Source organism: Arachis stenosperma, chromosome 2 (assembly GCF_014773155.1).
Source record: "Arachis stenosperma cultivar V10309 chromosome 2, arast.V10309.gnm1.PFL2, whole genome shotgun sequence".
Taxonomy (NCBI): Eukaryota; Viridiplantae; Streptophyta; class Magnoliopsida; order Fabales; family Fabaceae; genus Arachis; species Arachis stenosperma.
The window spans coordinates 36,191,465-36,205,345 of record NC_080378.1 but is presented as its reverse complement, the minus strand read 5'-3'; the positions used below and the strand labels follow the sequence as shown (position 1 = coordinate 36,205,345).

Below are 13,881 nucleotides of genomic sequence, written 5' to 3'. Positions count from 1 at the left end.
TTCTGTTATTACTCATTTTGTACTTCTTTATCTGTCATTTTAAAAGTTTGGTACATTCATTTGGATATGAATTGCATCTGGATACATTAAGTGTGGATATATCAATGTACCAAAATTCTAAAGTAACAGATAAAAAGAATAGAGTATCTTCAGAAAAGTTGTTGCTTCTTTCTTAAATATTGTATGTAAAGGGTTGTTTTTGTTGAACAGGTGGCTCAAAATATGCGAAGCTTTAGGCACACTGTAAAAAGGTTAGAAGAAGTTTCTGTATCATGTAGAGGGGTTGAGAGAGTTCAATTGCTAAGGAGGTGGCTGGTTGCATTAAAAGAAATCGAGAGACTTGTTGCTGCCTTCGCTGGCAGCAATCCAAACGATCTCCTTCCTGATGAAATTAAGGAGTTACCTATAAGCCCCACTTTGGTTTGTTAAATTCATCTTATTTTTGCCACTCTAGCATTGTATTTAATTTACTAGCATTATTTCATATCCCTCTTTAGTATCTAGTGATTTAAAATCCAATCATGGTGCCGCGATTGTAACCTGAATTTGAGCCTATTCCGACCTTGACACGGTTGCATTGCGAATTGCTATTTGAAACATGTGAAGCCAGTTTGCTTCTATGAACCCTTTTTTGCACTCATACATTATATTTTCTTGCATTGTTTCATTTCCCATATGTGTGTATGTGTGTCGTTTTTCTAAAATTGATGGTATGGGCATGCTCAATAAACAAAGGAGCAAGCCAAAATAATACACAATATCTAAAAAGATGCAGCAACAAGTCCCATTATCATATCCCTCACTACCCACTCAAGCACCTAAGTGATGATACACAACAGCGCACTAAGCCCAAAAACCAACCCTATATAAAAAGCCAAAAAAGGTTCTGCCACAAATGAATAGCTCCAATAGAGACAAGAGCTAAACAAGAACACCTAAACCTAGTCATGTATATTACTCAAAGCCTTATCTAAAACCAAAGAAAGTAGCACCTAAAAAACCCAAAAAAACAACATTTTGCTTGCTAAATAAACGACGATGATTACCACTAAAAGTCTTAAACACATTATAACTAAAAGCTTCAAGATCATAAAAGAAACAAGAAGAGAACACAACTATGCCCGGACTTCCAGCACAAATCAGTGAAATCACACCTAGTGTAGGCCATTGTACATCTTAGACAATCAACCAAGCTATTCTCCTCCTCTTCTTCTTCTTCTTCTTTGAACGTTTTTTGTTCATTTTTAAAATGGTAATTCATGCTCACGGTGTATAAATATGGACAGGTTTATTATGTAGACCCTGACATTGTGGATGAACCAAAAAATTTTCGTGATGTCTTTCTTCATAGTCAAGCTCTTGAGGGTATAACATTATCAATGGTGAGTTGAAGCAACATGATGTTGCCTACAACTTCAATAGTGCTAAACTTTTCTGTTATTAGTATTAGCCTGTTAGATGAATGCGATAGCCAATTATCTAATCTTGATTCAGCATAGGATTTGTATTTTACAAGGGGGATTAGGTTTTAGATAGTATTTTGTTGTATGAATTTGCAATCATATTATTCAAATATTCAAATCAATATTCACTTCATACTTCCCATATTGGTTTCTATAAATTTATTGTTTTCACATTTTCTTTTACAAATTATTAAATAGAAAATACTAAAATGAAAATATAAAATAAAAGTGCTAACCAAACATATCCTAAATTTTTTTGTTGATAACTGAGGGTATGTTTCATTTTTGGGGGGGGGGGGGGGGGGGGGGGGGGGATAAAGTGGGAATAAAGTTTACCCGAATGAATTTCATGTGTAGTTGAGTTTCATGTACAATTTGCACATAAACCTCATTTGGGTAAATTTTAACCCTTTTTAACTTCCCAACCAATCATACCCTAAAAAGAGAGTTCCTATATAGTTATCTCTACAATATTAGTTTTTGTGCAAGGAAGAGAGTTCTTGTTCTACTGTAAGATTGAATTATGGTTACAGTTCACTGATAATTGTATGTTTAATATACGAGATGTATGCAAAATGAATCCTTCATTCAAGTTTATTTCCCTTTTAAGACAATTCTATGTGTTATTGCATTACTATTGACAAATTATATATTTTTCAGTAATATTCTGTTCACTATGTGCTTTCATAATTGCTGATTTATGAAACTTAACCGCAGGTTAACTCTTTTGTGTGACTCAGATTCTTGAAGCACCAAATGAGGAAGAAGTTTCACTACTTTCAGAGATCTATGGGTAATTTTGGCTATCTACTTTAACCTTTCTTTCCTTTTAGTTTATATTTATGCTTCCAAATATTGTTTGGGAAGAAAATCTTATTGGCATATGGGGATTAAGTGCTACATATTACCCCGAACTACTACTAATTGCCAATACCTAACTGCTAAAAAGAAGAGTTCCCACCTATAGCTACATGTCTATTAAGAGCTATACCTGGAGTTGAGTTAACTTCTTAAAATATAATCAATAGTATGATTACAGTTCTCCTTTCGGTTTGATATGGTATTGTTAAACAGGCTCTGTATCAAGGGTGAAAAGGAGGAACGCACTGCCTTGTTAGCCAGTGTACAAGATTTGGCAAAAGCGTTTGCTGGATATGAAGATGAAGTCTTGGTAATGATATAATATTTTCTTATATAATTAGTTTTTGTGGTTAATAACTTAATATTCACCCATGCTCCTAGTTTTGCATCCTATGAGGGACACATAAGGATGATACAGAAAAGACAACAACTAGTTTGTCATTATTTTAAATCTAGGTCCCTAGTATTTAATTTAGTTTATTTGATATTTTGATTAGTTTTAGCTTTATCTTTATTGTTTTGTTATTAACACTTTCAATTTCTAGTATAACTTATACTTGAGTTCAACCATATTTCATCCAAAATGTCTTCAAAGGATATACTCAGATCACCCAAACATCATATTAGATGTGATTACATAAATGACCAGAAAAAGATCAGAATGATAGAGATGCTTTGATCTATGCTTGTTCATGTTTGTCGTCACTTAATTTCCCATCTTCTCATTTAGGAACAATGGTTAATGGCACTGTTCTATGTTAGCATTGTGTGGACAAGTGATACACCTCAACTTTAACATTCAAATTGATTACAATTTTGTCTGTTTGAATTGTAAATCATTAACAGTGTGCTTTTGGTTTTTTTTTTTTTTTTTCTTTTTGTTAACCAGAGAAAATATTTAAAATTCATGTTAAACTGAATTTCCTGTAAGGCTTTCACTATTAACATCTCATCTGTCAAAAATAAATATCTCATCCATTTTCATGCTTGAGGTGGTCTCTAATTAATTACTCTTCAAATAAAAAATTTGTCTTTGTAAAAGTATTGAACTTATATGCATTTTATAAGAATGCTAATTGATTAGGATCACATACTCGATAACGTAAAAACCTTTAAGTATTATATTGTCAACAGGCAAAGCGAGAAGAATTGCTTCAATATGTCCAAGCTGCCATTTCAGGGCTAAAAGTAAATGCTGATCTCATGAGGTTGTGGCACATCATATCTCTTTGATGCTCGTTACCTGTGGATGTGTGTGTGTTTTCTTTTACTCTATGTTATGCTAATATCTTATATGAGTTGAACATTGCTAAGTCCTAATGAACATTTTATGTTTTGATTTTTTTTATTCTTGCATTTGCAAAATCTTTTTCTTTTAATGTGTTGTTGTAACATGTACTCCATCTGTTTCGATTGTTGATATTTTATTCAAATATTGAAAAAAAAGAATTATTTGCCACCGATACAATTATGAGGTTAGGTTGCCTATATTACAATCTTTTGATGCAACTCTTTCTCGAACCCTAGGTGAACACAGGATTCTTGTATACCGTACTGCCTTTTTACTCTACTATAGGTTAAAGAAATGTATTAGGTTCTTGTTCCACATGTACTATATTAAAAGCCAAATATATTGTGATCATTATTTTTCCTATCATATGTGAATACATTCTCCTCTCTCAGAATAGAAGATGAAGTCTTCAGTCTAAAGGAAAAAATTGAGAAGTTTAAGCCAAGCAATTTTGATGCAAAATCTAATGAGACAACTACTATAGATGTAAAGGTAAGCTCGGTTTTCTTAAATTTAACTATGATTCTACCAGTGCACCTTTCTTACGAACACATTTTGCATCCTTACTTCTACTTGGTTCATATAAAAAAAATTATTAGTACATTATTATTAGTAATAATAATAGTAAAAGATATCAAAGATTAGATTAAAATTATTAATTTCATAAGTTTTTTTATTAATGGATTATTCATCCCAATGATGCCTTAACTCTTAACAAGGTGTGTTATAATAGTTTCATACTTTATATCTATTTTTTTCTCATGAACTGTCTTAATTTGGAATAGTGCCTTAGTTATTAATTTTTTAAATACATCGAGTGGTGTATAGGGAATTTTTTACTCTTCTTTAATGCATTAAATATCATCATGTAAAATTTGTATTTGCAGTTTACTGACAATTGCGCTTTTGATTTACTTCAGGCTAATCATGAAGCTTTGGCACAAATTCAAATGTATTCCAAATTGGAGGAACTCTTACTCAAAAAGAAATACTTCACCTGTGGTGATTCTTCAGAACTTCATGCTGAAAAGGTTTTGATTTTTCATGGTTTTATTTTATTCTTTTTTACTCTCATCATTCAATCAGAGTTAATCACTCATAAATCAGACTAAATCCCCATAGTAGTCCTTGAGATTTACGACTTTCACCATTTTAGTTCTTCATATTCAAAATTTACTATACTGGTCCACAAAATCAAGCTCTAGGCACCATATTAGTTCTTGGACCCTTTCCGACATCGAGTCAACGAACAAAATGTTGAGCTAGTTCTGACTTACCATGCTAGACGTAGGGCTAAATGACGTCATTTTGTTTTGATGCTTAAGGCAAAAACGAGATCATTTTGGAGAATGAGGAGAGATAAAACGTTTGCATATCATATAAACTCTTTTTCATCTTTTCTTTTTTGCTTATTTTAGTGCCAAAATAAAACGATGCCGATTAGCCTTGCGTCCAACGTGGTGAGCTAGATTAGAACTTCGTTCGCTAACTCACTGCTAGAAAGGGTCTAGGGAGTAATATGGTACCCAGAGCTGAATCTTGGGACTTATATTGAATTTTAGATTTTAGAGACTAAAATAGTAAAAGCTGTGAATAAGAAGGACCACTTTGGGGATTTAGTCCTTAAATCAAGATAGTGAGGTTCACATATGATGGAAGTTATAAAATTAATTATTATTAACTCTTCACTTTATCACTTTACTAATTCTCTTACTTTAGAGGATCTAAATTCTAAATCTTTACATCACATATAACATAAAAATTTGTGAAAGTAACCCTTTAGCATTTTGTCTGTGTTAAGCCAAAATTTCACTATGAGTTTAGTATTGCCTAATTTTTTAAAAGCAATTGATTCCAAAAGTTGTAAATAGTTATAAAAGTATCTTCCAATAAGGAAGCTACAAAAATAGTGTTTGGTAAAGTTGCTCCCAAAATTTTTAATGACTATAATAAATATAAATATATTATATTCTTATATAGTAAAACCCTTGACATAAAATTATTTCTTTCAAAAAGCCCCCACAAAAGTTAACCTCTCTCCCTTCCTTCCCCTCCCAACACTTTTTTCACTCTATTGTCACCCACCATTTGATTCTCTAAAACTTTTATTTTGGCCTTCTAGGCAAATGCAATCCATGCAAAACTTTTTTATCAGATTTACTTGGAGGAAAACAATTTCAGAGCATACAATCCAACTCTTGTGCATAATAAGGTCCTCTTCTTACTTCCTAGAACAAGTGGTGGCTATTATTATGGCTATTGCAAGCTGATGAAAATTCAACATAGCTTTACCTTTTGCATTTATTTTCCCCTAAAATATATTTATGATGCAATTTCTCATCATCTTCATGAACGCACTCTTCAAACAATCATTTAGAATGTTCAGCTAAAACTTTGGAATCTCCATATATAATAGGTAAGTTTAATTTTATTTTTAATTATGTATAGCAAGACAGTTTGATTTTTGTATGTTTTGCATTTTCAATGCCAAATTGTTTTCGCATGTAGTCACGATTCTTTTATAAGCTTGATATGTTATTTTTTGCATCTAGTACTACATTTTTTGTGGTTGATGATGTGTGATTGAATAATTTGCAGATTGATAAATTGAAAATCTTATCAGAGTCTCTTGCAAATTCTGCAACAAAAGCTGAAAATCGCATTTCAGAAAACAGGTGCTAAAAATAGTTATTTTGAGTTTTCTATAAGTTTTTAAAAAATGAAGTATCTTATCCTATGTTACACACTGAAAACACAAAATTTGTCCCTTGATTGAGTTTCATGCAAAGATGTTAAATACTTTGTGTAATAGCTCTATTTAGCAGGATACAAATTAAATTTTAACAATGGAACATTGGACACTTATGCATCTGACTTACTTTTGGCGAGTTGAAATTTATTGTAGAAATATCAGATTGTTTACTTGACTAAAATTTGTAATGACTTTTTTTTTTTTAATTTTGTTGTATATTTTTGTTCAATACCAGATCTCAAAAAGAAGAAGCACTTAATTTTCGGCTAACTAAGACAAAGGAAGTTGACCAAATTGAGAAGGTACACTACCCCTAAAACCCACCAAATGTTTGTACAAATTTACATGTTCTTGGAACATATTATAATGTGTATTTTGTTCCACGAGAAATCATAACCACTTCTTGCTTTTTTTTTCCCTCTTAAATGTAATCTCTAATTATTATGAATGGAAATAAATTGTTACAGTCACTCCTAAAGCACGCATTAAATGCGCTTTAATTGCGGTCAAAATTTTATAGTACATATATTTATGTAGATACAATGAAGAAGAGACTGGGAGTTTTCATCAAAAACACTTTCCCGTTATATCAGATGTATCTAGAGGGATATCGAAAGTACTTTCCTTGAGTAGTAGGTTAGGTCACAAACCCAAAAATATAGAGTGGCCTTGTGTTAATAAGGTCAAATAGTAACAAAAATCCAGGATTTGAATTCTTTTAGCAGTTCTTTAGTATATCACCTACGGGAGCAGATTCGTTGGTCACCCTTGCTGTGGGCAATGCTGCAGTTCATTCATTTTGATAGGTTAGATTAGTTTTTTTATTCAATCCAATGGTTTTATTAGGTTTTTGTAATCAACTATACTTCGTATACACTAAAAGTAGTCATCAAAGTAATTATAGAGTACAAGTTGCAATACAAAATACATATTAAAATAAATTAAACACTATATATATATATATATATATATATATATATATATATATATATATATATATATATTTTGGTGACTACACTATATATATTTATTTATATACAAATACATAGTGGGTGATTTTTTTTTATGTGCACATAGCATTTTTGTATTGCAATTCCTAATGGCTTTAGGTTCTCACATGTGTAGTTGGGATATTTTGTGTTTTTCCATTTCCATGGTTTCTTTTGTTATCTTTAAACAATATTGGGATATTTTTGAAAGAAAATTTATGCCAAATAATTTTTATAAGGTTATTATTATTCTTGAAGAACATAACTTTTAAATGTTATTTTTGTAATTTTTCTCTTATCTTTTACTCTTAAGAAAGTTTAACTTGAAAAAAACTTTTGATTTGACCAACTTATTATACAAATGATCCTATTTTATTCTTCTCTAATTATTTTGTTGAATTATAATTTGGCCTTGGATACCTTAAAAACTCAAGAGTTAACTTTAGTATTTGGACAATGAATCCTATTTCAGTCGTCGTCGACCACAAAAAAAGTCTGCAAGTAGAGTGCGGTTAAATGAAATAAATTAATAATCCACAAAAGATATGTAAGAATGCCAAATCTGTATAATGGAATACAAAATAAGTGAAAAGCACATGAAAGGGCAAATACTGAAATAAGTTAAAAAGTATGAAATTCTATTTACGGCCCCATACAAATGATAGCCCAAATCTACATGTTCCAATGAATCCGCTCCTATCATTTATAAAAGAGTCCTGCTAGGAAGACAATGACTTAGTTGTACAATGTGTATAATGGGTTATAATACTATATGAGTTACAAAATGAACATCCCCATACTATCTAGAATAATCATCCGAGTAATAGGAATAATAAACATCTTCTCAAAAGCTTAAACTAATTTTCGGGTTTACCAAGAATCGAACTCTTAACCTTTTGGATATAGAGCTCTAATACTATGTCATGATACCACTCATTTCAAAAGTTTCAATTGATGAAAAAAGATAATACTAATAGTTATATCTCTAATACTCCATAAACCTCCATTATACATATTGTACAAATATTTCATTAGCTCCTCATACTTTCCCTTTATAAAAATGAGTGCTATACTTAGATCTTTTTCAATCAACAAATTACCCTTGCCTTGGCAAATTCTTTGATGCCTATAAGTTTGGTGTCGAATTTGCCGAAGTTACCTTTTATGGTAAGTTTTAAATATTTAAAAATAATTTATTTCTATATTTGTTAAATTAAATATTAAAATTTATTCTTTTTTTAGTAAATTAGGCAACTTTCTATAGGCACCGTACCAAACCCTTAAACTAGTACCTACCAAACAAGTAATCTTGTTTTTCTTGGCAAGGACTATTTGGGTCTTATGATTTGGGCTTTTGGAGGACTATTTTGGACTTGAAGCATGACTATGGATCAATTTGAACATGATTGGCATCCAACTGAGGCCTGGATCAGATAGCAAATTGGCTGTCTCTTAAAAAGCTACACCAGGGTTCACTTTCTAACTAAGATTGGGTTGTGATTTAAGAACACCACACTGTGTGATAGTTGTGAACTTGTGACAAAAAATGCTTTGCTGAAGAATATTTAATTGGATAAATTGTCCACCAAACAATAGACTTGGATGAGTCGAGTGGTCAGCTCATTTGTCCGCTTAAACAAGTGTCAGAGGTTTGAATCCCGTCTTATGTATACAATAACTCATTAGCTAATGGCAGGACCCTTAAATGGAGCTTAGATTCGCGACATATTAGTTCTTAGTCTGTCGAGTTGGGAAATACCGTAGACAATAAAAAAAAAAATTTGTTCACCAAACCCTGTGCCTCAAAGTGCTTTGGTTTCATGTTTTATTTCAACAAACTTTGGATATTGTACTTTTGCATTGAGTTGAAGGATGATGGCTTGGGATCCATTTGGGAAGAGTATTTGGACTTAGACCTTGCGTAGAGCCAATTTTGGCTGTTGGCATAAAAATTATTACACCTAGATTGGGATCTTATGATGTGGTAATCCGAAAGTGAAGATGTTGGCCAATCCAAGCTTATTGTGGTTCTCTTGAGTAAATATTTCACATAACTTCCTTATATGAAGATTTTGGATCAAATTCTTCTAAAGAGAAAATATTGGCAGAGGAAAAAAGTGAAAGGCTAATCACCCTTGAATCAAGGTATCACACATGATAAAAATTACAAATTCAATGGTAATTGACCGCTTACTTTATCCCTTTGAAATTCTCCCTACTTTAAAGGATACTTTTAAGATTTTTACTATTGATTAGATTGTCTTCTAGAATGCATAATACATAACCTTCCTGATCAAATGTGAAAATCTACACGTCTAAATCATATAAAATTTTCACATTGAAGAGTTCATTTTCATTATTCTAACAATGCTAGTAAGCAATGCTAGGTTCAATAGAACTATAGAAAAGTGATACAACTAGTAATATATGAGAATTACATTTTGGGCCAAATTTGCTATATATATATATATATGAAGCAAATAAAATTTTCTCATTTCTTTCTAGGTAATTATCACTATCCTTTTGCAGGAAGTAACAATGGAGATTGAAGAACTTGAGAAGCTAAAGGATGAACTTGAAGAGAAACTGAAAAAGGTTTTTCTATTTTGCCTGCTCGTAATTGTCTTGTTCCAATTACAATATATAAAATCTATTGTGTTTATATACACAAATGTAATTTTGGGGAGTAACTGTTCTCCTATCTATAACTTGCAGGCATGATTTGTAAAATTTAACAGATTTAAGGCTAGGAATAGAATACCAACCAAATAAGAATAATAACCAATAACAGTGCATACTTGTTGGATCTTCCTTACCAAGAAATCATATTCATGAATCTCTGAACCCTCTTTTAGAAAAGGAAACATTCTTTCTTGTAGATGATAGTTTGAGGAGATTCCATTTTAGACTATTCCTCTTATCAGATAATTACACTGATTGGAATAGTAGATTAGTAGCCACCAATTGCTTAAGTTTACACTGGTTTCTGCACTCCTGTTCAGCACACTCACTTTCACCCAAACTCAATCACAGTGTCACTTCCAAACCTATAGCGGTTCACTAAATAATTCGTGGTTTTTCAATCAGGTTTAATTGAACATAATTTCCACTTTCAATAGAAGCCCAGCACCACAAAATGCTAACAAGATTTTACATATCGTCTTTCTGTTACATTTTGGTTGAATTACATAATCCTACTACTACAGGTCAACAGCTTGTTATTATCTGCTAGAATGCGCCTCCACAATGCAAGAGAAGAAAGAGATCAATTCAATGAAGCAAGCAATGAAATTGTTGTACATTTGAAGGCTAAGGTACAAAATTTTATTTCATGCTTAAGGTGACATCTACAGGAAGTTAACTAATTTTAAAGGCTACTCAGAAGCCAATAATGTGTTATGAACCCTTTTGATATTTTTGATAATCTGTTATGAAGTTTTTTGATATTAGGAAGATGAGATGATTCGATCAATTGCTTCTTACACAAGGGAGTCAAATGTTGTTGATACATGGATGCATTTTCTAGAGAATACATGGCTTCATCAAACCTCCCATACGAAGAAAGAGAAGGAGCAGGTCAAGTATGTGCTCTAGTTTAGTAACATTGGCCAATAAAATATAATCAACTAACACTCTTGAAAGAATACACTTTTGATTATTCCAAGAGTTCCTATAGTTTCATTTAATTTCAAATTATGTCTCTAAAGTTGAAAAGTTTATAATCAAGTTTTTACATTATGAAAAAGTTTAATTAGGTCTTAGTTTACATACTTCTAAGTCTTCATACAATAAAAAAGGTTGCTCTAGTTTAAAATTTTGTCATCAAGTCCTACATTGTACAAAAATTTTCAAGAAGAAAAAGAAAAAAGAAAAACAGCAATTCATCATCCAATATAAACGCTTGGTCACAAAGTTTTTTAAACTACAAGAATTTAGTTAAAAAGAGTTTGTAAAATATGGAGATTTGACTTGAAAATGTTTAGGTAGTAGGGGCCTAATTAAAAGTTTTTATGAAATATGCGACCTTAATTACAACATTTGGGTTAGACTACTTACATTACACACTTTAGATGCAACTTTTTTTCTAAACCGTGTTGAATGTAGTATGCTTGCACTGAGCTGCCCTATAAAAAACTTAATTACAAACTTTCAATTTATTAGGACTTTAACTTAAAACTAAATGTAATTATAAGGATTTCTAGAACCTAATTTATATCTGTCATTAATAGTGCCTGATGTGTGCCTTACGTTTTAATTTTCATAGTATCTAATTTTTTTCTTTTTGCTTATACAAAGTGTTGAACTCCAGAGATATGGAGAAAATTATGTGAATTTGATCATTCAGCTTTTGTCTTCATATGAGGTAATAAATCATCAAGCTTAATAACTTTCAGATTTTTTTATACACTCACTTGCTTCATTTCTTTATCTTCTCATCACCAGCTTACTTATCTGTTAGGAAAAATTGGGTTCATCAGTTAAGCAAATGAGAAAGCTTGTGGAGAATTTAAGTTCAAATAAAGGGTATGGCACTCTGTCTCTCTTAATTGTATATTGTGTCAAAATTATACCTATAACTTTTTACTCATACCAGATTAGAGAATCCAACAGCTCCAGATAATGAGGATTCTAAAGTGAATCCAAGGAAAAAGCTTCAAGATGAATTTTTGGATATAGAATCCAAGGTATTTTTCCTTTCCAATGATTGTTTTTTTATCACATGAGTTGAGGTGAAAATCATATGCCTCTAAGTATGACAACTACAATCTGTACTTGAGCAGTTACATGATATGGTGAATTTCAAGTCCATAGTTTTGTAAGATTTTGAGGTCTTAAAAGTTAAGATGGACTCTCATTTCTTTTTTGTTTGTCAGTTTTTGGCCACTCTGACCATAGTGGACACCATAAATAATCAGTTTCACATCCAAAGGGAAGGAATTTATAGGTTTGTTTCTTGAGTAAAGCTTCACTTTAGTCATTCACATTTTGATTTCTGATATTGCATTTTATCCATTATTTTAGTTTCGTCATGACAGCTCCATGACATATCACGGTAAGTGAAATGTGTCATGACTAAGTACTGTGTCAGATACTAGGAGTTGTTATGTATTGAAGGGGATACATGATAATGCTATGTGATAGAGGTGCCACGTTGTCATGACACATGTAAATTAATGTGGCATGTCAATAAATCCGTAATGACAGCAATTAGTGACTAACACAATAGGAACTCAAATGCTTGAACAAACTCTTTTAAAATGAAAAAAGTTGATAAAATAATAAAGTAAGACCACCTTTAAATCAATATAACGGAATTCACAAATAATAAAAATTATAAATTTAAAAGTGATTTTAAAATATTATTTTATTAATTTATCAAATTTCTTACTTATTACGAAATGTCATAGAATAAATTGATTCATGCCTACCATGTCGAGAATCAAAATGAAGTTTTACTCGTCATTTTTTGCATTCTTCTATCCTCGTCTGTTTTCCTTTTCTTGTCTTTTTCTCCTTTTTTTTTTTTCTTGTTTTAGTTTTGTTATCATGTTAACATCCACGTAAGTGTTGCTTCCATATCCATTTAATTACTAAACTGTGAAAAATTTGATAACAGGAAAGATAGTGACAATGTCATAAAACTCCTAAATGCCATCAAGAAAATAAAGGAAGAATATGAATCCATTAAGAGACCGAAACTGGAAATAGAGATCACACCTCGAAAGCAAGAACAACCTCAAACAGAAACACCAAAAACACCAAAAACACCAAGAACACCAAGTCAAAAGAAAACATTTATGAGAAGTCTTTCAAGTATTTCCTTAACCAATAGAATGAGGCAAGATGAAGCGATCATGTCTCCGTCTATCCACAGAAGATCAAAATCGGCAGGCATAGATTCATTGCAAATGGAAGTAGAACTTGATGATATGAGCGACTATGATTCAGCAGAAGAGATAAGTGAATGGGAATTCGATGATGTTGAGCAAGATCATCACACCAGAAGTTGACCCACAAGGAAATTATACCCAAAATGAAAAATAATTTTTTGCCACAAGTTTCTATCTAATTAATGGTTGAGGTTTAGTCACAAGTTTTAGCTAATGTAAAAAGGTATGAAGAAAGTAGAACCATTTTGTCTCTTGAGAAGTAGATTTGTTGTGTAGGATTTATATAGTAACTCAGATTTGGGACACAATATGCTGTTGAGAAATACTGCTTAAATAGTGAAATTTGTGTTTGTACCATATTCAATAATGAAATGTAGATACTAGTCATGAATCTTGTGTATCTTCTTGGACAAACACTTTATCGTTTGCACAATAATTTACTGGAGAGAGAGAGAGAGAGTGAGAGAGATGCTTTTGATTTTAATTCTAGTTTGCAAATGTTGATAAATAGGTCTTAACTTTTTTGTACGTCCGTAATACTAGAGACAACAATCTATAAACAATACAAAAAATAAACACTTAATAGTACAATCATCTTTCTATCTTTGTTATATAAAAGTTGATATCAAATTAT

The 13,881-nt window shown here is 31.3% G+C and overlaps 1 protein-coding gene across 1 annotated transcript; it reads left to right on the top strand.

Annotated features, from left to right (window-relative positions):
- The first annotated feature begins 1,072 nt into the window (after positions 1-1,072).
- On the top strand, positions 1,073-13,341 carry LOC130963669 (uncharacterized). The gene is made up of 16 exons (XM_057889770.1): positions 1,073-1,159; positions 1,287-1,382; positions 2,204-2,256; positions 2,538-2,634; positions 3,459-3,532; positions 4,008-4,107; positions 4,536-4,646; positions 6,214-6,290; positions 6,603-6,669; positions 9,886-9,951; positions 10,563-10,670; positions 10,807-10,937; positions 11,653-11,719; positions 11,816-11,880; positions 11,951-12,041; positions 12,974-13,341. The coding sequence occupies exons 1-16, from the start codon at positions 1,118-1,120 to the stop codon at positions 12,980-12,982; spliced, it is 1,254 nt and encodes a 417-aa protein (XP_057745753.1). The 5' UTR covers positions 1,073-1,117; the 3' UTR covers positions 12,983-13,341.
- The last annotated feature ends 540 nt before the right edge of the window (positions 13,342-13,881 follow it).